The 23,804-nt window shown below is 38.7% G+C and overlaps 10 protein-coding genes across 10 annotated transcripts; 4 read left to right on the top strand and 6 right to left on the bottom strand.

Annotated features, from left to right (window-relative positions):
* Positions 1 to 360: 360 nt before the first annotated feature.
* Positions 361 to 1,440, bottom strand: BDF20DRAFT_963343 (40S ribosomal protein S2). The gene is made up of 2 exons (XM_053084955.1): positions 1,286 to 1,440; positions 361 to 1,169 (listed from the first exon to the last, which is right to left on the bottom strand). The coding sequence occupies exons 1-2, from the start codon at positions 1,314 to 1,316 to the stop codon at positions 436 to 438; spliced, it is 765 nt and encodes a 254-aa protein (XP_052932119.1). The 5' UTR covers positions 1,317 to 1,440; the 3' UTR covers positions 361 to 435.
* A 630-nt stretch (positions 1,441 to 2,070) lies between these two features.
* BDF20DRAFT_838882 (uncharacterized protein) lies at positions 2,071 to 3,582 on the top strand (the record flags this gene model as incomplete). The annotated part of the gene is made up of 1 exon (XM_053079216.1): positions 2,071 to 3,582. The coding sequence occupies one exon, from the start codon at positions 2,071 to 2,073 to the stop codon at positions 3,580 to 3,582; it is 1,512 nt and encodes a 503-aa protein (XP_052932118.1).
* Positions 3,583 to 5,220: 1,638 nt separating this feature from the next.
* Positions 5,221 to 6,250, top strand: BDF20DRAFT_827578 (uncharacterized protein; the record flags this gene model as incomplete). Its single annotated transcript, XM_053078177.1, has 2 exons — positions 5,221 to 5,605; positions 5,688 to 6,250. The coding sequence occupies 2 exons, from the start codon at positions 5,221 to 5,223 to the stop codon at positions 6,248 to 6,250; spliced, it is 948 nt and encodes a 315-aa protein (XP_052932117.1).
* An 877-nt stretch (positions 6,251 to 7,127) lies between these two features.
* Positions 7,128 to 8,828, top strand: BDF20DRAFT_826959 (uncharacterized protein; the record flags this gene model as incomplete). The annotated part of the gene is made up of 4 exons (XM_053078124.1): positions 7,128 to 7,380; positions 7,456 to 8,436; positions 8,523 to 8,626; positions 8,754 to 8,828. 4 exons carry the CDS (start codon positions 7,128 to 7,130, stop codon positions 8,826 to 8,828), a joined length of 1,413 nt encoding a protein of 470 aa, XP_052932116.1.
* Positions 8,829 to 9,083: 255 nt separating this feature from the next.
* BDF20DRAFT_916327 (putative aminomethyl transferase) lies at positions 9,084 to 10,644 on the bottom strand (the record flags this gene model as incomplete). Its single annotated transcript, XM_053084432.1, has 5 exons — positions 9,084 to 9,412; positions 9,502 to 9,682; positions 9,751 to 10,180; positions 10,307 to 10,479; positions 10,555 to 10,644. The coding sequence occupies 5 exons, from the start codon at positions 10,642 to 10,644 to the stop codon at positions 9,084 to 9,086; spliced, it is 1,203 nt and encodes a 400-aa protein (XP_052932115.1).
* A 168-nt stretch (positions 10,645 to 10,812) lies between these two features.
* Positions 10,813 to 12,925, bottom strand: BDF20DRAFT_131292 (rab-GTPase-TBC domain-containing protein). The gene is made up of 3 exons (XM_053074749.1): positions 12,069 to 12,925; positions 11,596 to 11,988; positions 10,813 to 11,518 (listed from the first exon to the last, which is right to left on the bottom strand). Exons 1-3 carry the CDS (start codon positions 12,453 to 12,455, stop codon positions 10,982 to 10,984), a joined length of 1,317 nt encoding a protein of 438 aa, XP_052932114.1. The 5' UTR covers positions 12,456 to 12,925; the 3' UTR covers positions 10,813 to 10,981.
* Positions 12,926 to 14,174: 1,249 nt separating this feature from the next.
* BDF20DRAFT_907776 (histidine phosphatase superfamily) lies at positions 14,175 to 14,943 on the bottom strand (the record flags this gene model as incomplete). The annotated part of the gene is made up of 3 exons (XM_053083411.1): positions 14,175 to 14,645; positions 14,704 to 14,813; positions 14,871 to 14,943. The coding sequence occupies 3 exons, from the start codon at positions 14,941 to 14,943 to the stop codon at positions 14,175 to 14,177; spliced, it is 654 nt and encodes a 217-aa protein (XP_052932113.1).
* Positions 14,944 to 15,907: 964 nt separating this feature from the next.
* BDF20DRAFT_826852 (uncharacterized protein) lies at positions 15,908 to 20,281 on the bottom strand (the record flags this gene model as incomplete). The annotated part of the gene is made up of 13 exons (XM_053078116.1): positions 15,908 to 16,227; positions 16,422 to 16,755; positions 16,825 to 17,054; positions 17,115 to 17,804; positions 17,879 to 18,073; positions 18,131 to 18,416; positions 18,484 to 18,763; positions 18,826 to 18,896; positions 18,963 to 19,154; positions 19,339 to 19,398; positions 19,463 to 19,600; positions 19,664 to 20,050; positions 20,174 to 20,281. Coding segments are annotated over 13 exons (3,291 nt in total), but the record flags the coding sequence as incomplete, so codon positions are not given.
* Positions 20,282 to 21,309: 1,028 nt separating this feature from the next.
* BDF20DRAFT_826926 (nucleotide-diphospho-sugar transferase) lies at positions 21,310 to 22,185 on the bottom strand (the record flags this gene model as incomplete). Its single annotated transcript, XM_053078120.1, has 1 exon — positions 21,310 to 22,185. The coding sequence occupies one exon, from the start codon at positions 22,183 to 22,185 to the stop codon at positions 21,310 to 21,312; it is 876 nt and encodes a 291-aa protein (XP_052932111.1).
* A 175-nt stretch (positions 22,186 to 22,360) lies between these two features.
* Positions 22,361 to 23,645, top strand: BDF20DRAFT_891990 (uncharacterized protein). Its single transcript, XM_053082287.1, has 7 exons — positions 22,361 to 22,421; positions 22,480 to 22,547; positions 22,602 to 22,689; positions 22,759 to 22,822; positions 22,879 to 23,013; positions 23,075 to 23,192; positions 23,255 to 23,645. The coding sequence occupies exons 1-7, from the start codon at positions 22,390 to 22,392 to the stop codon at positions 23,350 to 23,352; spliced, it is 603 nt and encodes a 200-aa protein (XP_052932110.1). The 5' UTR covers positions 22,361 to 22,389; the 3' UTR covers positions 23,353 to 23,645.
* The last annotated feature ends 159 nt before the right edge of the window (positions 23,646 to 23,804 follow it).

Here is a 23,804-nt window from a genome sequence, read left to right as displayed (position 1 = left end):
TGGTTAAACCATGAAAGGAAAAATAAAGTTACAAAAACAGATGAAAAGGCTCACTTTCCGAGTCGCTACTATCCGTACCATACTTGGAGAAGAACCGATGGTGCAATACTCAATACAGTCCCATATTGTTATACTTAAGCCACTCTGTAAGACATCCTTGTAGACTACTGCACTGGTATTGGGGACCACTTCTCAAACTGTCATTGATTGCTGTAATGGAAAATAAGTGCTTGATCTTCGTTACCAATAAACAATTCCTTTCACTTCAATTATAAGGACAACACAGCTCATTAGACATCAATCATTCAAATACACGAATTTCGTAGATATTTCCACTAATAAGTAAAAAAAAAAGTATATCTCTAACTTCAAAATAACATTTGATTTATTTCAAAATAATAAGTTGGAAGTTGATGTATAGACTGTATCAAAAATTTACTTTCTTTGCTTTTGAGCAAGGAAATCAGAGAATTCTTGATAGGGGGCCTTAAGGTATTCAGTTTCTTCCCAAAGATCAGGAGTCAAGAAACCGTAAGTGTTACCAATGGCAGCGAAGGTAGCCTTGATGAAGTTACCAAGGGTACGGGTAGAACCGCGAGAGGTGGTATAACAATCGGTAATACCGGCCAATTGAAGGACACGCTTGGCAGTGGGAGAGGCGACAATACCGGTACCACGAGGAGCAGGGACCAAACGAGCCATAACGGAACCACAACGACCGCTGACCTTACAAGGGACAGTGTGAGGTTCACCAAGGTTGTTACCCCAATAACCACGACGGACAGGGATGATGGAGAGCTTGGCCAAGATGATACCACCACGAATGGCAGTAGCGACTTCCTTGGCACACTTGACACCGAGACCAACGTGACCATTTTCGTCACCAATGACGACGAAAGCCTTGAAACGGGTACGTTGACCAGCAGTGGTTTGCTTTTGAACAGGCATGATCTTCATGACTTGATCAGTGAGCTTGGGAAGGAAGAAGTCAACAATTTGGTATTCCTTGATAGGCAAAGAGAAGAGGTAAATTTCTTCAATGGACTTAATCTTGTTAGCCTTGACGAGACGACCGAGCTTGGTGACAGGAACCCATTCGTTCTTTTCTTCTCCACGACGACCACGTCCACGTCCACCACGTCCACGTCCACGTCCAAAACCTCCACGTCCTATTTCGATGAACATCCGATGACAAAAATGAAAAGATGGTTGAATTAGCAATCCATAAAAGTCTACATGTGCATTGATTCATTGAACAAATCGTAAATTGAAACATTCGACATACCACGATTACCGGCCGCAGCAGAATCAGCCATACTAATAATAATCAATCGTCAATTTAAGAAATCCATCAATATATATTCCATTCATCCTTAGTCAAATCATTGTCCATCCATGCTGTAAGGTATTACTTACTTTAATTATGTAATTAAGGAAGAAAGAAATATGGAATGCTTGCCTTTTGTGAGGCTATTACGGTCTTCCCACGTTCGCATCTAATTCCACACACAATCTGCGCGTAAGACGAACGAAAGCAGATTTTACACCCTTGACGGTCCGGTGATACATCATTCTCCGGATCGAGGTACTACCTATTTCGGTTTCAGTCGTATACTTTTATTTTTGCACCTGTGATCAATGGGCGATGAGCTTTGGTTTTTTTTTTTTTTTTTTTTTTTTTTTTTGTTTTTTTTCGAGTAGCTTGGGATAAAGACACGTTTTGTATTATGTCTTTGATCTGAATCGCAGAGCAATCAACTCTATTGAGCTATGTAGTGATTGCACCATTACAAATATTTCACTAGAACAAATGTTCAATGATAGAACTCTACGTGAATTTTTACTTTTCTTTCCAGTACAAAAGATACTTCAACATCATCATCAATAACTTGAAACAAAGGCTTAAAGCAATTATCAACATTGAAAGAATTTTCTGATTGCACGTTACTGTAGTCGTCAGTCTAATTGTAATAGGAGCACAGACTCATGCTCCGCCAGCTCAAAAAAGCAACCTTTAGAGCTGAGGGAAACCATCCTTTTTTGTCCCCTGTAATTTTTCATTTATTTATTATGCAGACGTTCATCGATTGGGCACGGGATCAAGGTATCATATCGAATGCGGCTACCATACAGCAAACCGAATACGCAGAGTATGGCTTATTTGCCACGCAAGATATGACTTCAACGTCTACGGCCATAGAAGCGATTGTATTCATTCCTGGCAAATTACTTATCACGGCCAACAGATTTTTTCAAGAACATCCCTTGTTAAAGAAAGAGATCATCAACGAGAAACAGGCACTACGACTCTTCCTCATCTATGGTCGGTATTTCTCTGCACTGCATCAGCAACAGCAGCAGCAGGAGCAGACGAATAACAATTACTTTTGGAAACCCTACATCGATATTCTTCCAACCGTGGATTATTTCAAGAAGCACCATATTCTTTTTAATGTATCTTTAGTGAAAGGAACCAATTTAGAACAATCCATACATGCCAAGCTATGTTGGCTGGAGAATGAATTGAAACATCTTCAAGAGCAGTGTTTTACAGAAGCGGCGACACATTGGATCCATGAGATAACGCTGGATATGTATTTTTGGGCAGATTGTGTTGTATGGTCCCGTGTTGTAGGCGTCAGTGAAGCATGTCAACCGAATGATAATGAGAGCAACGACGGTCAAAGCAACCTGGCTTTGATACCCTTTTTCGACTTTGCTAACCATTCTTCTTCAAACTGTAACATACGCTGGCAATGGATAGAGAATGACGTCGATAGTACTGATGAAGCTGGTATACAGCTTGTGCCTTATACCGACAAAAATATATCCATCATGAAAGGTGATGAACTCTTATTAAGCTATGGTTCGAAATCCAATCAAGAGTTGTTATTCCTGTACGGATTTTGTGTTGAGAATAACCCTACACCGATCAATTATACGCTGTCGATATTGCCGTTCCTCGATGCTAACGAGCCTATGGGCATGTTCAAAAGTCAATGGTTGAAACAGCTAAAAGTTAAACCGCTATTAACATTTATGCCAAAATTGGATGTTTCAGATGGAAACGATAAAGATACAGCTTTGGAAAATGAGCATAAGATAAGCCTTCATGATATAGGGTTAACTGGCGAAGATTTGTCAATAATATATTTAATAGCTGCTGACGACGAAATAGGCAGCCTGGAATTTTCATATACTGATAATGCTGTTGCGGATGATGACAGCTGCTCTACAACTACCACAACTAAATTGCTGACATTAACCATCAATGCGGTAAAGATAACTTCAATACGTCAATTAGCAGAATGCATCGAACAGCAGCAAAAAATGAATTTGCCCATCATTCAACTTCGCATTGTTCTACTCCTCATTGATGCATTGGAATATCAATTATCTACTTTAACGATAAGTAGCAACGAAGTCAAAAAATTCAAGGAGTCTGTATCAGAGGGCTTGATAAAACAAATGGATATGTACAGGCAAGAAGAACAAACAATTTTAACAAACGTTCTAGGCCTACTGTATTATCTGAGAGATAAATTGTCAAGTGATCCGATAGTGGTTGATTACTTGAAATAGCTATGAGATTTTGCTAGCTTGTCTTACCATCAGATTAAAATAGCATGTTGTTGATGGAACATTATTTTTGAAGCCAAGTTTAGGGATTTTTACTGGTATGAATAGATTCGTTGCCTTTGACTTACGCTACTCTCAAGCCTATGATTTTTTTTTAAAAAGTAAATTGTGAGACTGTCTTCCTGTCCTTTGTGAAAGGATTCGGCTTAAGGGTTGCTTTACATTTCTAACATAGACTGTTGGTCTTGGTGGAGTCCCAATTTTATTCAGCTAATATTATCTGACGATTAAGAAGCTGTTCTTAACTTTTTGCTTTCCAACATAAATGAGCGGTTGAACTGTCCTATCAAGCATGGTTACATTTAATAAAAGCCGTGGATTTGCCAGAAATCTTTTTATCAATCTCAACAAGGTTACACTTCAAAGCATCGATAAAGCCGTTTCGTGGATCTGTATCCTTATGCGTGAGCGTTCTTTTGGTTCGGCTAGTTTAAGCATGCTTCAGACCAATCACGAAAAATCTTGTTAAATGAAAGCTAAGGTCAGTGTTACTTTTCGCTGAGCTTTGAGATATCAATAACCTGTTCCAACAGCGACGATGCATCCTACCCAACTCGTCAATCGGTATCGACTACAATATTATAATAAATTGAGAAAGCATTTATTTTGGCAATGGTTTCAGAGGCTTTTGCATATTGGAGGAAACGTATAAAGTAAATAAACAGTTAAACTGCGCATGTATGACTGAAAGAATTATATACTAAGTCTCAGTAGTCTCTCATGAGTTGTGTAAACAAGGTAATTTGCTCCCAAGGCAGGATTGAAGAGACCTCTAGCCACACTCTAATAAAGGGAAAAGTTATTTTTAGAAATTAAAGCAGCAGCATTGGTAAAATGCAACAAATTTTCGTTTTCGACACGTAAATTAACTGAACTTTTGAGCGGTTTAAAAGTAATATTCTAGCAGTCATGGTCATGAAAATAATATCTCATTGAGGACGACTATGACTACTTAGCAAATGGTAGACATGCTGCAGATCAAATATAGATCTTGTTTTACTCCTCCCTCACTCAGCAATGGAGCTTCGCATCAAAAGCGATATTTACGTGACGTAATATTCCACAAAGACCAAAATTGTTTCAAATACGTTAAATCAATTACGATTCCCTTTTCCAAAGCTTCTTCAATTTAAACCTTTTTTCTTTTTTTTTTCTTTCGCTTTTCCTGTTTTCACCTTTATAAAAGAAATAGCACTAAGCAAACTACAACAGAATGTCAGGCAATGATGAAGTAAATAACGTTGATAAAATTCCCTCAGAACAAAAGGGCGCCTTCCATCAATTTCTAAAGTCCTTGGCATCTTTCTCTGGGGACCTTTCATCCTTGACTTGCCCTGCTTTCCTACTCGCACCCGTTTCATTAGTAGAATACTCGTAAGTGTCGTTGGATAACCATTCAACTTTGTGCATTGAGTCAAAGTAGAATATAGAAGCATGGAATTGGAATGCATCAAGTTGTGCATAAGCTATTATCCATCATGAGAGTTTACTAAACATCCCTATTTATTCGATAGACAATATTGGACCCAACAACCGGATTTGTTTGTAAATATCACCAAGTCAGACAGCGATGTTGAGCGTATGGTAGCCTTTGTAAAATGGTTCATTTCTTCTCTCAATGCCTCTTATTCTCGACGTGTTCCTAAAGGCGAATGGGAAAAGAAACCTTATAACCCTGTGTTGGGTGAACAATACATGATGAAATGGGGTGACGTTGCTGGATGCGGCGAAACGGATGTCCTTGTAGAGCAAGTTTCCCATCATCCTCCTATCACTGGTTTCTACATCACGAACAAACAGAACGGTATTTCCTTAAATGGTCATACAGGCCAAAAGACTCGCTTTTCCGGTACTTCGCTTCTCGTTGATCAAGTAGGACAAAGTGTAGTTACTTTGCATAATCGTAACAATGAGCGCTATATGTTCAGCTGTCCTTCAGTCACTGTGAATGGTATTTGGTATGCTGGTAAGTTAGAATTTTTTCGAATGGCCGCTTATCGAACGACTTTCTTTTTAACACATCTCCACCGAAACTTTCTATTCTACAGCTCCTTATGTCGAACTTGCTGGCACTTCTTATATACAATCTACATCAGGCTTATACTGTACTATCGAGTACAGTGCTCGTGGTTGGGTTACTGGAGCCAAGAATCGGTTCAAGTGTTATGTTCGTCGCAATGGAGAAAATCCCAAGAACTACATTTGTAAGATGGAAGGTCAATGGAGCGGTAAATCAACCATCACACAACATGGTGCCAAACATAGTGAACCCTTCTTGGATGTAGCACAGTTGACACCGGCCCCTATGATTGTAAAGGATATTTCAGAGCAAGGTGAAATGGAAAGTCGCAAGATTTGGCAAAAGGTATCAGAAGCCATTAGAGCCAACGACTCCACATTGGCTGGTGTTGAAAAGAGTAAACTTGAAAACCAAAAGAGAGAAGAAAAGGCTGCTCGTGAAGCTGCCGGACAGACATGGGAACCTAATTATTTCAGTTGGAATGCGGAAGAACCTACTGTGGTAGAATTGCAACACAAGCTAACAGAAGAAGTCAAGAACAAGTATTCGCCTGCTACAAGCGGCAATTGGGTGTTTAAAGGTGCTTTGTAAACTGAAAGCGATAGATCCATTAAACATACTAAATTGTATAGACAAATGCCCTTTCTCATCGACTTTGTTAAAATAAATTCAGTCACATTTCTCGAGCGATACTTTATAAGGTTAAGAGAAATGCTTATTTCATCTTATTTTCATGTAAAAGGGCACAATGACCTTTCCCTCATATTTCAACAGAAATCACATCTGTCTACGTCATGGTGGTTGGTTGGTTTTTTCTTTCTTTCCCAACGTCAGCATCCATTTGAGAGAGAGAACCCTTTCGTTCCCTTACCCGTGCACCCTGCGGCATTAAATAAATTTACCCCCGAATGCCCGTAAACCCAGCATAAAACAAATTGCGGCAAAGGGCGGAATGACAGGGAAATGAGACCTTTTCCAACTGTTGCATAAAATATGAAACAAAAATCCATTTTCTTCCCCTTTCCTTATTGACATTTAAGGAAATGAGTGTAACTTGACGTAAATTCTAAGCAACAGGAACAGACTGTGCAACTGTCTGTGGTTATTTAGATATCTCCTTGTCAGAGCGTCCATACCCGTTACAGTTCTGTAAAGGAAACACTGGCAATTTTCGGTAAGAAAACTGTAGACTTGGTCCTGCTTATGACGATAATCATTTTTAATAAAACGGTTTTTTGTCCCAGAGACCTTTACATTGTTGATTTTATTGGGCTGGAATTTATGCCATGCAATTCAGATGTTCTTTCTCCCATTCGGAGGTTCTAACGTATTCTATAGAATTGAAAAAAAAAGGAAACCAGCATTTTAAAGGAAAGGAAAAAGACATCTTGTATTTCCGTATTTTTCTTTCCCTTCCTCTTCCTGCTTTCTTTTTTTTAAAAACATATTGAAAGTAATAATGGACACTATGTCGCATTCTCGTAGATCCTTTTCTCAAGGTCCTGTCACCGGAACTGATGCTCAAATTGAAGCTGTCGAAGAATTGAGAAACCATCTTAACCTATCAACAGAAGAATTGAAGCAATTCCGTGATGATTTACGTCACGAAATGGACGTCGGTTTGTCTTCTGATGACTCTCACATGGATATGCTTCCTTCTTGGGTTTATAAACATCCTACAGGCCAAGAAACTGGCGAGTATCTCGGTTTAGAAATGAGCGGTAAGTGGAGTTATTTTGGTCAAATCGGTTTGTTTGCATGATATTTTCAAACTGACACAACTGCGTCTTATTTAGGCTCCAACATCCGTATCTATCTTGTTAATTTGCATGGTCAAGGTCGTATCAGCACTCGTCAACAAAAATATGTCATTCATGACAGTCTCAAGAAAGGAGACATCAACTCTGTAATTGATTTCATGGTAGAGAGTGTGGACAGTTTCTTATCTTTTGTCGGTAAGTATGAAGTGAAGGAACCCTTGGCTCTCGGTTTTGTCCTGTCTTTCCCTCTCAAGCACACTGCTTTGAACAAGGCTTTCGTCCTTCAATGGACCAAGGATTTCGAAATCACTGGCGCTGATAATAAGAATATTGCTGAACTTTTGCAGATTGCTTTCAAGCGTCGCCATATCAATGTCAACGTAGAGGCTGTTATTAACGGTGCAGTAGGCTGCCTTTTGGCTCACAGCTATCGTAGCTTGGATACTTTAGTGGCCTGTACCATCAGCACAGGTACAAATGCTGCTTATTGGGAAAAATTTGAAAGCATTAAAAAGAGCAATGTCACATTGCCCTCTGTTGAAAACGGCGAAATGATCATCAACACCGAATGGGGATCGTTCGGTGACTTGAATCCCGGTCTTTTGCCCCGTACTTTCTACGATAACCGTGTCAATCGTCAATCGGTTAACCCCGGTGTTCATCTCTTTGAAAAGATGGTATCTGGACTTTACTTGGGTGAGATTGTTAGAATCATCATGGTTGATTTCCTTGACCGTCGTCTCTTATTTGATGGACAATATACCACGGAATTGAATACACCTTACTTCTTTGAAGCTTCCTACATGAGTGCTATTGGCTCTGATGATACTCCCGACTTGGAGGCTACAAAACACGTCTTGGAATCCATCATGAATCTTCCTTCGACCACACTCTCTGATCGTAGAATCGTCAGAACTATCTGTGAACTTGTCTCTCGTCGTGCAGCTCGTCTTGTTGCTGCTGCTATCAGCGCTATCATTGAGAAGAGAAATTCTCTTGAACAAGGCTTAACTATCAGTAAGTTATATAGATTACTACATTTTTTTTTTTATTCAAGACTGCATACTCATCTCTTCCCCCCTTCATTCCTTTTGATCCATAAGGTATGGAAGGTTCCGTCTATGAAAGTTTCCCCAACTTCCCTAGACGTGTCAATGACGCTTTGAAGGCTCTCTATGGCGAAAATGTAAACCACATCAATCTTGGTGTAAGTACATCCATTGAACAAATGACGTGCACTTTGTTGGGGTTCTTTTTTTTCTGGTTTTTGGTTGTTGTTTTTTTTTTTTTTTGTGTGTGTTATGGTTATTAATGAAACATGTATTATTCTATAGGTTACTCGTGATGGTAATGGTATCGGTGCTGCTATAGCCGCTATGATTAATATTACCCAAAAGCAATCAGCCTAAATAATTTATTGTAATATGCATACTATTCTGATCATCACACACATCTGTACAACATAGTTATTTTCTTTCTGTAAGATCAACAAACACATTCAACTTCATTCTCTCTGTATCAATAAATCGTGGGTTCGCGATGAAACGTATTCAAGCGATAGCTTTTTTTTTTTTTATAGTAGTTTAATAAAGAAACACAGTATACACTAAATGAAGACAATAAATAACGATAATCAGGTCATAAAATTACAAAAGCGAGGGAATCTATTTGTGGTAGTTAGTTTCGACGAAGGGCATTTTGGTAACAACAGCCTTTTGAGCCTTATTTCTAACTTCAACGGTCAATTCGGTACCCTTCTTGTGGAAACCGTTCTTGACATAAGCCATAGCGATATTTTTCTTGAGAACAGGAGAAGGGCAACCAGAAGTGACTGCACCAATGACTTCTCCCTCTTGGTTCAAGATCTTGGCGCCATCACGAGCAGGGGCACCACTGACGATGAGACCGATACGACGGCGGCTAACACCACCCTTAATTTGAGGCAAGATATATTCAGCACCCAAAAAGCCACCGGTTTCACGACGGGATTTAGCTTTAGAATGCATAGATGATGGATGGGTTATTATTTTTGCGCCTTGGAACTCTTTCTGCAAATTACGTTTTCATTTTCCTTATACTTACGAATAGTCCATGTCAAACCTGCTTCAATAGGTGTGGTAGTGTCATCAATATCATTGCCATACAAACAGAGACCGGCTTCAAGACGGAGAGAGTCACGGGCACCGAGACCAGCTAATTCAGCATCAGGATGTGCCAACAATTTCTCTGTAATGCTAACAACTTCTTCTGTAGGGATGGAAAGCTAGCAAAGAGTGGGCAACATAAATTGAGTCAAAAAGCGTACCTATTTCACCTCAGATTACTACATACCTCGAAACCATCTTCACCGGTATAACCAGAACGGGCAACATGACAAGGTATACCTGCAATATCCAAATTCTTACCGTGCATGAATCCGAAATCACTCAAGCTTTGGCCTACTAAGCCTTCCAAGGCAGCAGCAGCACTTGGTCCTTGAATGGCTACCAAGGAATGGTCGGTAATGATATTAAGATCAACATCACCACCCTTATTTTGGAATTCAGTGAGGTGCTTTCTAATGTGGGCCAAATCCTTATCGGCGCATGCAGCGTTGGAGACAACATATAAGCTGTTTTCTTGTTGCATGATAATGGTATCATCAATAATACCACCTTGTTCGTTGGTGAATAAGGACAAAGTACCTTGACCGATAGGCAAGTTGTGAAGGTCGGCAACCACTAATGTCTCAAAGAACTTCTTACGATCGTTGCCGGTAAGGCTGAAAAAGCAAACCAAAAAAAAAAAAGTTAAAAAAAAAAAGTTAAAAAAAATGGACACATAGCAAATGATAAGGTCTCTACTCTTATTTCCATGCTAAATCAAAAAATCCCCAACTCCAACTTACCGTGTTTGAAGCATATGGGAGACATCGAAAATAGAAGCCTTTTGACGTGTGTGGTGGTGTGACGCCAACATGCCCATGTTAGAGTATTGGACAGGCATGTAGTATCCTGCAAATGGGACCATTTTACCACCGTTTTGAACATGGAAATCGTACAAAGCAGTCTTCTTCAAAGCCTATAGTATGAGACAATAAAAAATCAGTACCTGCCTTTTGCTGAAGAGCAGAATCTACTGGAATAGGATACTAACCTCGTTACCGGCAGCGGAAGCATAGAGACGTTTCGCGGCAGGTTGTTGAGCGATGGCGGTCAAAGATGAGCGAAGGCGAGGAATGAGCATGACTTTTAGTGGAAAAAGTTGAACAAGGACAGAAAGAAGCAAGGAAAATGGTATAAAGCCCTTTCTCTTAAAAAGAAAAGGTGGGTATATTCGATCAAAGCATCTATTTTTCTGGCTTTTTTTTTTAGCAAATTTTCATAGGTTATTCAAAGCTGACTCGGTGGAAATCCTTTCACAAAAAGCTAGAGCCTTGCTCTTTTTTTCCTCTAATGGTAAACATTAAAGTTTTCCTTTGATATGCGCTGAATTTTTTTGGGGGCAAAGAACAAAGGCAAGTTTTTATTACAGTGAAGGAGAGGAACTAATGTTACAGTAAGGCAATTTTCATACAGCAAGATTACACATTCTTCATCCATCTTTTCAAATCGTTCAACTTTTGCTTTAAGGCTTCTCTTTCAATCTCGCTGTGTGCATATTTTATCTTCATTTCGATGGCTAGCTTTTCAATATCTGCTAACTGGTCTTGAAGCTGTGCATTTTGTTCATTCAGTGTTCGATTCTTTACACATAAAGTGTCCATATCGGCTTGCATTTGGCTTTCAATCTGGCTGGGTATCACTTCAAGCATTTTTTGCAGCTCTTTAACCTGCTGTTTCAATGCTTCATTTTCATCACGGACGCTCACAAGCTCGAGCTTTTTCTGAAGTAATTCTTCTGCAACTAACGCATGTTCTTTCTTCAAATGTTCATTTTCTGCTTTCACGCGTTGGAAACTTTCTGATAAGACACGGTTTTTTTTTCGTAACGACGCCAATTGTAATGCCTCTGTATCGGCTTTGGCTGTTTGTACCTGGTATTCTTTTGCTAATCTATTTAATCGTCGTTCTGCGATTTTAATATTGAATGATTCACTGAGTAAGCCTGTGATATTTTCCTACAAAAAAAAAAGGGGGGGGGTCAGCCTATGTCATTCATAGGCAACTCTTCTATTTACTACAAGGGATCGCTTACGTTGTAAATGGAGAGCATATCATCCTTTAGATAAGTCACTAAGTTATCAAAGTCGAGTGATAATATAATTGACTGGTTTTTTGATAATAATGCCAGACCAATACGGAAAAGGCAATTTACTCCTTCAATGAAAAAAATGTCATATATACGAAATACAACATCAAGCGGGAATTTATACGCAAATAAAGTCAGAAACCATTGCGATGCATACATATTCGATCGTACGCCTTGCTCGTCAAAGTGTCTGTGTATATGGGGTAAATGGTCCTGGAGTAGCCCATCAAATTGAAATAATCGTTGCCGTAACAAATCCAGTTGAGGCGTATAATGGCCTCTTAGTTTGTATTTATGCATGAGTTGAACAAGAACAAAAAATGCTTCTTCCTCTGGCATCTACATCAATAGAGAGAAAGCATTAAGTCAAAGATATGTACTCCTCATCTATAGGTGCTCTGTGATAGAACCAAATTTACATGTAGTAGTAGAGGCCCCGCAACAAAGGATAAACCTTGGCAATATCCTACTTCTGAATCATAGATGGAATATGCCTTGACTACATTAAATAAAGCCTCCTGGCCTTCAGATGTTTGGAAAAATGAATGATGTGGAAATGTACGATGTAGATCACGTGTAATGGCTTTTTCATAAACTGAGTCTTGTTTCAGTAAATCGATATATAAATCCTGTAGCTCTAGATCGGATTTCCTAGTCAGCAGTGGCCATATAGTTCCTCTTAAAGCTGCGGGGATTCCGTGTTGAACTTGGAACGACAATAGCTTCAATTCTGATTGGGTGAATCGCTCATAATCCGATATTACTTTTGACCAGAACTCTAATGGAGTCAAATGAAAGCACAGCATGTTTATTAAGGACCCTAATTGTAAAGACCATCATTTTAGTGTAAGTTATATAACAATGATTACCCCAATCGATGCTTTCTGATTTGTTGTTTTTTTCTTCCAAGCGTTCCTGTTTTTGCACTGTGTTGTCTATTGTAATACAAGGCTTTTGAATTTCTGATCCAGGTGTTACTGTCATTGGAGGCGTCAATAGCTTATCATCTTCGTCTGCATCAAAAGAGCAAGCACTGTCATCATCATCAGAGAACGTTGCTAATTTATTCAAGTAGTGTATATCTTCTCCCATTGCCAGGGAAGGCTGCTCTTTTTGCTTAACAGTAGGGTTGTTCAAAAATGACTCAACATTGTCATCATTCAAGAAGGTGGGTGGCAACTGAGCTGTGGTCATTTTTTTTTGCTGTAGGAGATGGAAAGAATCAATTGAGGGAGGAAAAAAGCAAGAAACAAAAACAATAAAAAAGGAGTTTTTATCTTGTAAATTTTATATTTCCTCCATAATTAAAATATTTGCTCTAGAGACTAAAAAGAAACTGCATTTTCGTTGCTTCAACCACAATCTGTTCTCAATGTATGAAAAAAATAAGGAACATAACCTTATAAGGAAATCTGCAGACCCAGCTGCTGCTGTAAAGCAAAGAGGAGTTCTTTTCCAATTAAAAAGTGAGAAAAAAGTTATTAGACGGAGAGCTGTGCACTTCCGCAATAGCACGCTCACGAAGAACCCGTATGTCCGTACAATTAGTACATATCCACGTACGTCTAGGTGGCGTTAATTCGTTGATCTATATTAAAGTACTCTATGTACCTTTTCGAAGTATTCGCAATGACCGACTATTGCTAGAAAATTAAAGAACACTCGCTAATTTTACAAAAATTACAACCACACCTACGATAAGCGATATTAAGAGTAAAGTAGAAAATAAGGCCATTCGTAGTATTCCTCATCTTCAGAAGTATGTATTATTCTGTTCTTGTTTTTTTTATTGCCCTCCAAAATGAGCATCTTTCATATGTTGTCGTTTTATATCGTTATTATTAAGTGTTTATTATCTAAACTTTGAAATAGTTTAGAACGGACCTCTCTCATTTAACACAAAAACGGACCATTTGCTTGCAGCATTCAATGAAGCAGTTTAGCGATGATGTCTCAACTCATGTCTCTTCAAAATTTTAGAAACTCTGTTTATACAAGTAATTTGTTCGTATGTGCGATGTCCTATCGCCGAGTCAGCAGCATTGGATTGAACGATAGTCATATGGATGGCTCTTTCAGATTTGCTTGTAACAGCAAAATGAACTTTTGATCCGTTTGCAATGCTATCAGCTTTGTTTATGATATACCCCCAATCACTTCCATTAAAGCGCACGAGCACGGTTATGCATCAACGGTTGAAGCCTGCGGACTAAATTGCCCGTAAAGGTAGACTGCCATGGTGTAAATAAGGCCAATTTTGGCATGTCGCAAACGGCTACATTTGTTGAATACAATTGCACTTTTTAATCTAAAAGGAGAAATTCGTAAAGGAGAAGTGTAGAAGGAGAAAATAGTCTGTGATGTAGCGTGAGCATGCTTTAGCATCTCTTGGTACAACATGTGTATATCTATTTTGGTGGCAAAATCAGAAACAACGTCACGTAGCTTTTCAGCTATATGGTGTACTCTTTAACTCTAAGCTAATAGCCTCATCGAACCAAGGACAGTCTTGGCGTTATGTTTTCTTACACAGCAGGTGGTGGTGGTTGGTTTGAGTATAGATCCTTTAAATGCGACGTGGAGTTGAACACATCGATTTTCCTTTCCCTGTAATTTACACGAGTAACTGCTGTATTGCCTTGAGCAACAGGTGCTACTGCTATGTCCTCTGCAGGTTGAAAACCATTTTCTAACCAGTACATTGAAAGATATTTAAGTGGGCCACCGTGAGTAATAACTAAAACGGACTTAAATCGCCTCGATGTTGCATCGTCAATAATGTATTTCCAAGCCGTAATTATTCGCTCTTTGAAAACCTCTTCACTTTCTCCTCCATGCTGTGAAATGAAGTTGTTCATGGATAACTTTTGACGTTGTGATTCTGTAGTGAGGAAAGCCAAAGGTTTACCAGATAACTTTCCAAAATCCCTTTCGCGTAGCAAAGAAATATAATCAACGCTAACTTGTGGGTGATGCTTTACAATGGCTGCTGTTGTCTGGATAAAATATTAGCATAATGAATAAGACGTAAACAGCAACAACAAACTATCCGACCTGTTTACAACGCTCTAGATCACTACAATAGACGTGGTCATAATGTTCATGCTGCAATCGCTTCGAACAAAGTTCTGCCTGCATCAACCCATTTTGATTGAGAACGGTATCTTTCAACTTGTTAACCTAACTTGTTGAAGCAAAAATGTTGATGCTGTCGACTGTACCTATATGCCCTTGTAACCAGCGTTCATTATTCGCGTCTGTATTTCCATGACGAACCAATGTTAACATTAACATTTCAAAACGAGGCAAAACGAAACAAAGCGAACAACTTTTTGAATGGTCTCAGTAAACAATATCCTCAAGTTTTTCCGACAGAGAAAAATATTTCGAATTTTTTTTTAAAAGGAAAGTTACGACGGGTTCTATGGACCGAAAAGAAGTGCTATATACAGATGTATTACCATTAATGAAAGAGAAAAACAAAGGTCGGCTACTTGTTCAATTTGTTCTCCACCATTGTTACAAGAAGCGACGAGTACTTTTCAAGCAAATCGGATGTATTTGTTCCAGTGAGTGGCTCTTGAGGTTCGACAATTTGATTGATTTTGCTCATGATGCCTCTTAGCTTTCTCTCTATGTCCAGCACTCGCTGCTTTTGTGAGGAATTTCTATAGTTGTGATACGTTTCCAGCACAGTATCCACAATAGATGCCATTTTATCCAGTTCCTTTAGCACTGTATTTAACTTTGCTGATTCTTCTGAGTTTTCTTCTTTAGTTTTCTCTTCTGTTTCAGTAGTTTTGCAGCATTCTACAGTGTTGTTACTTTGACCTCTAAGTGTCTTCAGAACGGGTGCAATATCTATGACCATCTTTTCTGCAGGTATATCATGATTTGTTGCTATGCTAACAACTGAATCTCTTTGCTCTAGTTGTTGCGTCACCGAAGCTTTTTCGAAGGAACTGATGACATAGTCCAATGATGGCCGTTGCGATTCATAGCTATGTCCGTTAAGTTTCGATAAACTCTGTGAGGACAAAAACCGAGCAGTAAGGCTTTGCCTTTTACCAATTTTATCAGCGTTTTTCTGAAGTTTCCTCAATGCTACGTCTAATGAATTAACGTCATTATCAATGTTATCATTTGTACATATCATCGCAAATGTTGGATCCAAAGAATCTAGGCTAGAAAATGTTTTAGTAGTAGGTCTTTGGAAATGGAAGCTATGACGACCAAGCTTTTTAGCTATAGATGCGGATCGACTCATAGAAACTGTTACTCGAGGTGCCTCCGCAGAAGTAATATCTCGATCTATAGCCTCGTCTATATTATCTTCACTGGATAGCTCGTCTTCTTCTTCCTCTGACTTAGACTGTGTTTCAGCATCAGTCTCTGGTGTACTCCTTCCTGTGAGCGCTTCTTCATTGTTATTATTCACAGAGACCTCGAAAGGCTTATTCATGTTTTCTTCCTCAGGCGTGAAAATGATTTCATTCTCTTCTTCGACATACTGCTCAGCAATACCTTTCTTGTTTCCATCTTCATCTCCAGTATCATCTGACTCAGAGTTAAATACTTCTATATATAAGCTCAAAGCAGAAGTATTACAAGCATTAATCTGTCAAATTTACCTTTTGTCGTATGTGTTTCTTCTTTTTGCTCTGGATCATGATCACCATTTGAAAGCTTTATACATGGAGTAGGAAGACTGACTCTCCTGATATTATTGCCAGCATGTTGTTTCGGCTCGCTGTAGATGCTGTTCTGAGTACCATCCGTTTTGAACGATTGGGCGCTTGAGTTCTCATATCTATGGTAATTTTCTTTTCTCAAAATTTCTCTTGATTTAGCTCGTTTCAAGGTAAGTCTATGATTCATATTGCGCTCGGCAGATAGTAGCGTAGTCTCTCGATTTGAAGCATACGGCAATGCAGGTGAGAGTTGGTCCGGTGTTTTGAAACTGGTTGGTAAACCACTGTATAATCTCTTGATTATAACCGTTCGATCATTATTGGATGGAGCGACAGTGTTGCTATTATCGCCTTTCGAAGTATTAGTGTTAACATTGTGCTGAACACAACTTGTGCTGATTGATTTGTCTTTTTTCTTTTGTCTTGCATTCGCATCGGTCAGAGTTTTATTGGACTGTGTTTTCTGTGAAGTAGCGATTACTACAGCGCCGTTTTCCTCAACATGTCGAGGGATTTGACGGTTTTGAGTGCTAGCTATTCTTCTGTACAACTTTTCATATTTTTGCTCTGCTGCTGAACAAGATGAAAACGTTTTACGATCACCATATCGAATAAATTGGGAAGTACTTACAACAGGCCGCAAGTCGTCGATAAAGGAGGTTCTGCGAAGTCGTTGCTTGGAACTAAGAGAGCTTAGATCCTGTGCATTATGCCCTACGTCAAAAAGAGCGCCCATCGCTTTTCGACCAGGTTTTGGCTTCATGGTACGCTCACCAGCACGTGTAAGCATTTTCACAACCACATCAGGAGTAACTCTCCAAATAAAAATGGTACCATCGGAGCAGGTACTGATAATTCGTAGCCCAGACTCTTCACTGTTTGTCTGTATAAATTTTACTGAAGTTATCAGTTCCGCATGAGCACATATCTTTTCGATACATGTATTATTAACCAAGTCAAACAAGCGAATGCATCGATCTGACCCGCTAGTGACTGCGTAAGTGCCTGAGAATGGATCCAAATCTACATTTATCAGACTTCCACCAGAGTTCTCTATTGATTTCCCCATTTCCTCAGCTGTTTCCGGCTTGCATGTACGGAATGACTTTCCCGAATCAACATTGAATACAAATAATCTGCGTTCTCCTGTAACTGCTGCAATATGACGATTATTGACGTCTATAGACATATCAAAGACTGTGCTTCTGCCGGAAAAATTGTGGTAAGTAGTATAAGGACGAGCTGATTGGTTGTAAAATGGTGCAATCGGGCCAGTCAGTTGACGAAATATGATACCCTTATCAGCCCCACAGCTGATAAGCTTGCTACCATCTTTAGTGAAACGAACTGATGTTATGGACGAAGAATGGTCGTCGAGACTCTGTATGAGCTGGAACTTGGAGCTGATGTCAAAAATATGGATCATGCGGTCTCTACTGGCGGTTGCTATTAAGTTTGGACATTCTTTTACACGAAGTAATTGTATTAGAGTTTTGTCCAATGTGAACAATAGCACTTTAGAAGCCTATCTACACTACCATCGTTTTCGGATGTCGTCAAATCAATTGAGAGGATTTCTGAATCATGCGCTTCTTGAAAATTGAGCAGCTTCCAGGTCCTCATATCATGTACACGTAAGTTACCACTACGATCTCCACTCGCTATAATACTTCCATCAGAACTAATTTTTACGGATCGAATGCCATAGTCCGGATATTGATCTTCGATGGAGTCTTACATCATTTTGGTTAAGGTTGATTTCCGGTACATCCAGTTTTTATGTATCTTACCTATATCCCCACGAATTTTCGAAAACTCTGCTGCTTCTGAATCGACGTAAAGCATTTTAACAAGTTCGCGTGAGTAAATATTTCTTCTGTGCGCGGAAACTGTTGTGCTATTGCTGGGTGAGATAAAACTATCATTTACATGCTCTGGTGATTGTGTGGGTAATGATGAAGCCTGTGCATTGTGTGGGTTATCTATGTTCCAAATTCTGATGGTTCCATCAGCTGAAAAAGTAGTGAACGAATTCAATGGGATTGCATTATCTTCATAGTCAATTCTGGGGCAAGGCTAAAATTTTTGTGCCTTTCAATACATTGAAATTGGAGTGCATTCAAAATTTTTACTTTTAACTTACCTCCACTCCCCATACACAATCACTATGATAAATGAAGCTGCGAGATTTCCCAACCTTTGCTATATCATGAATATCCCATATGTACAGACTTCGGTCAGAGTAGATTGATATTACTTTACTACTGTTTGCTTCATACACCATTGCAACAGAATCGGGGTAAATTGGTGCTTCCTTTAATTGCCGAACCATATTTGGAGAAGTGAAGGTAGTTACATCCGTCCCAAGAGGATGTGGTTTTGGTAGTGTACCTAGATATTTTAACGTAATCGGTTCAAAAAGCCTAAAAGTACATACATGAGCGATTGCAAAATCTATGGATTAGCGTTCGTAGTGTTATCTAACCTGATTATTCCTTCCGAGCAGGAGCATATTACGAACTTTCGCGTAACAGCTATTGAATAAGCATATTTAACCTATTCTTCTATCAATATTTAGTAAAAAACATGATCCCTTCTCACTGTTCAAAAAGCTTCGTATACCTGAAGGTCTAACCACTTATCAAGAACTCTCTCTGCTTTAAAACTGCACAGTATACCCGTATCAGTGACACAATAAGTATAGCCTGTTTTACTACTATTCTCACAGGCTACATCTACAAAATTAGCATCGCGTAAGACACCGAGTAAACCTGATCGTCCGTCTAAAACACGGGTTTCTCGTGAATGGGAGTCCTCCTAGAAATATAGATGATGCCATCAGTATTGATAGCTATTGAGCTGCAATCGGGTTTATTATTACTTTTTTTGTGAGCTTGCCTCCACCATTTAAATACCAAAACCTAACATGGCGCAAGCCTGCGGTAACAAAGTAGTCTCCATCCTTGGAAAAGGAAATAGCGTTTATTCGGCTGGTTACTTTGTTCCCGGCTATTTTTGTCTCTTTCTTCCAATCCCAAACATAAAGATATCCATCATGCTAACATAATGCAGTTATATTATTTTGAAGCACAATTAAGTGATCAAGTGATGTATTTATGTACCTGAAATCCAACAGAAACCAAGTGCCGCATGTTCGGTGAGAACGACAATGCAAGTACGCCAAATTTGTGGGACCTAATTTCCCTAAGTAGCTTCTTTTCCTTAACATCCCAAATAAATATTCTCGGTTGGTGGCCCATCTAAAGATTCAGAATGTCAGTTTTGATTAAAGCAGTAACCTCTCAGTTACTCTTAAACATTACTTCTCCAGCGGCCAAGTAATTTCCATCGGGCGAAAACGTGAGACAACTAATTGGCTTTGCCCGATTACTAGCTGGTGTAGCTTTCTTTCCTTCTGCAAAAGTGGTTTGGGTTGATGTGATAATGTCATTCTTTTTTAAATTTCCATTTCCGAGGGCTGTGATTTTAACTTGATTTTGGAAATTGGTGATACCAACCCCATTGCTATTATCAATAACATTACTTGTTGATTGTGCGTTGGGTGGGGGATAAAGAAATGCAATTTGTTTGTTCTTTTTCTGGCTATATATTACTACTACTGCACCTGCTGCGTAAGCTATCAAATCATCAGCAACAGATACGATATTGGGTGAAATGGACGTAAGACCTAAAATTCTCTCCAATTCTAACTAGAATATTTTGATTCAGTTAATCAAACATAAACAATGTTCCTGAATTTTTGCATTTTTTGTTAAGCAATGTAATACTTTTGCTGTGTTTTTAATTGTTTGCTTTGGCTTTCGTCTCAAAACGCTGTTGCTTAAGAAGGGATTTTGTGCATTTAACTGTTGAGGAAGTAAATTAGCGGAATGAGATGGTGGTGGCACATTTCCTGAATTGACAGGAAAATGTACTTCCATGAGTACGATCAAGGTTTCAAAGAACTAAGGAAAAAGTAAAAAAGTACAACCACAAAAAGAAACAGAACTACTGCAAGCAGATATGCATTCACTGTGTGGGCTAGGCTAGCTTTTAGTCGGACAGCCGATGCATATCCAAATTTGTGCTGGTTGTACACTCTGCCATGTGCTTAAACGGGGGCCACTGCAACTCCTTAACCAATTGTACTACTATCCTCATTACAGCATCATAAAATTTAACTCGAGATCGCAAGGCGATCCTCTGCACGAAGTTTAATCCAAAAAAGCCCTATGACAAATGACGGATATATTGTACATGTGGATCCATATCTCACAATTCTAGTCATAGTTCACAATTAATTTTGCTGCACAATTGCCCATTAGCAGGAGTATAGACGTTAATATGAAAGTCCATCCTACAGATTAATGTGCAGGCAACGCTTGTCTGTAACATTATTACAGATTCGTCGGCATCCATCGACCACTCTTTAAACTTTCCTCATAAACTCACGATATAGATGGATGGATTAAATTTGTTGCTTCCTTCCGCCTTAGTATACCTAAAACCTAAGTGTGTCAATATGGCATCAAAAACACTAAATCAAATGAAACGACACTATGGCAGGGTATTTATAAGTTAACCAGAAACATGATCAACTTTTTTTTTTCTTTTCGGTAGAGAAAGATCAGAGCAAGAGCAATTGATATGAAAGAAAGCTGAAAATTGAATAAAATAATTTGGCCTATGCTGAGAGAGAATTATTGCTGCCGTGTCTAAGGGAGGCTTACTATTAACCTGTATCGAAAACGAACTTGTCTCTGAATCGTCTCACATCGAGTATTGTTCTTACGCATGGCCAAATATATAGCTTAGGCGAATTCAAATGTATCCGTTCAATGTTTTATTGCAATGAGATATATGTGGGATACATACGAAGAATATCATTGAATGGAGGATTGTTGGTGAGCCCTGATGATTGGTTCAAATTTTTTTTTTTTTTTTTTTTTTGCGAGCGCCCTTGTATCACTTAGAATAAATGCATATCCAAAGATTTTATCGACTCATCATAGGCACGCCACCATAATTCGTACAAAGGTCTGTAGATATTCTCCAAATCCGATAGTTCGTGGTCTATAGCAATATCCCAAGGTTTCGATAGAATAAAATGAATATTTTTGACTTGCTTGATATCCCACATTGGTGCATGAGCCCATTGCAGCGTTTTCAGAGCGTTATACGTATAAGGGATCGATTTCCATTGATTTTTAAACACTTCATTCAAGAAATCCTGATCTGGGAACGGATAAATGCTAAAATCGGTGATTCTGTACAAATGTTCAATCATGGCGTTGAACCTTTTTATACTGGGCGTCAGGACAACCAATCCACTATTGAAATACCCAGTTTTGTCTTGCGCCGGCTTAGGATCAACACATGCACTAGCATCAAGGTTTGTATAGCTACAATTCGTGGGCGTCCAAGTGGGGGGATAGTGCTGTATCTTCTGTGGGTTACAAACACATGCATGGGCAGCAGCTACCCAATTCTCATCATTCAACTCTAAGTCCATTAACTCGTCCATATTCTGAAGAGGTAACATATCGGCGTCCATCATAACTAAACGGTCATAACCCTGCTGTTTCCATACGGCTAATTTTGTCCATGTCTCAGTGAATCTTTCCGCTGTGTACTTTACTTGTACAAGCGGCTTTATCGCATCAATCTTCCTCATAATACACCCCATAGTTCTCAAGACATCAATAACGTCAGGAGTTACAGCAGATGTATACAATACTAACAAAGGATATTGACTGTTACAAACATTATGCAATGAATATTTAAGGGTGATGATGCCTTTAGTATAGCTCGTGCTTGTTAGGACAACGCACCACGCTGCCTTCATCTAAGACGATTTGAGCAGAAGATATATGTATAAAAAAGTTGAACAAGCAGGAGAAAAAGAGAAAAAGACAAGAGTGATACGACAGGAATAATGAAACATGGAAAAATGAAGCGGACCATCAACTTTTCGATCAAAATCCGGAAAAGCAAATACTCATGAAGAACACCTGAAATCCGTTAACGTCTTATCGAAGAAATTTTAAGAATGCAGAAGCTCGTTTTGTTATTGATCGCAGGGTAAACAACTTTTGAAATGGCCCGAAAGAATATATCATAAACTAATTATTACACAAAGTCTATTTGCAGCTGTAGTCAAGGCTGTGGAAATACGTGGAAAGATTATTACTAACAATGTCATTGATGGTAAGAAGATCACTGCTTAAATCAGGTACGATACTGACTCAATCGTTACTTCAGATGTATCCAAACTATCACCCTCCACAAGAATAACACTTAATGGAGCATCCTCTATTGTGAACGTTGATAAAAATGGTGAATTTATTTTGTAAGTTTTATTCATCCTATCCTCGCAATCACATACCATTTCTTAACCACCTGCTTTTGTTTATTTTAGCCCGAATGTAGAAGCTGGTTCATATTTATTAGAAGTGCAAAGTATAGATTATCTCTTCCCCAAGGTTAGTCGTTTGATTAGTCAAAATTTTGAACAGAGTTTTAAGCAATTATGGTACAGCTACGCGTAGATGTAAAGGAAGATAATCATATTCATGCAACATATACAGCTGTTGGACTCGATTGGAATCAAAGAGGTCTAGCTTTGGGTTACCCATTAGAGATTCAAGCCAAGGCAGAAGCTGAATACTTTGTGGTAAATTAATTAAGATAAAAGGTAGTACATAAATGAGAGCTCCAGTCTAAAAGCCAAATAGCACCGTCAAGGGTTCAATATTTTGGGTATGTTCAAGAACCCTATGTTCCTCATGGTTGGATTCAGCGGTCTTATGATGCTCGTTATGCCAAAAATGATGAATTCCCTGAAAAACATGGGTAAGGAGTATATCTGATACATATTACTTCGTCGCTCATTCCAACAATCATATCATTTATAGACCCTGATGCAGCGGATGATGTCAATGAATCTCGCTCGCAAGCTGAAAAAATGCTTTCAGATATGCCGAGTTTACAACAAATGTTCGCTAAACGTTAGATTTTGCGAAAAAAAAAAGAAAAAATCATTTATTGTATTAACAAACGTTTTTCTGGAGGTGTTTTTTCTGCAATTATGTTTCTCTTCAACATTATTGGACATCAACCATATTCAACTTTTTTGAATGAATATCCCATTGATTGACACTATTGATATAGTACTCAACCCGTTCCATCAGAATTTCAAGAGTTCTGGAGCAAGTAACTCCACTCAATAAAACGTCATAATTTTTTGCATGTACTTAGTACCTTAATTGAATTTGGGTACAGCTCTCCATTAAGACGATTTTCTTTCGATACATCGAAGAAAGAAATCAGATATTTTCAATTTTTCTTTACACTTATCACTCTTATACGAATAGTACAGACTTCATGGAAGTATCTTCACTATTTTTTAATAAAGTGCAGAAAGCAAGGGCGCTCGTCTATTACGAAAGATGTAAACTTGAATGA

This window comes from Mycotypha africana (genome assembly GCF_025528875.1).
Source record: "Mycotypha africana strain NRRL 2978 chromosome Unknown BDF20scaffold_11, whole genome shotgun sequence".
Taxonomy (NCBI): Eukaryota; Fungi; Mucoromycota; class Mucoromycetes; order Mucorales; family Mycotyphaceae; genus Mycotypha; species Mycotypha africana.
Note: the sequence above shows the minus strand (reverse complement) of the source record. Positions and strands in the feature narration are given on the sequence as shown.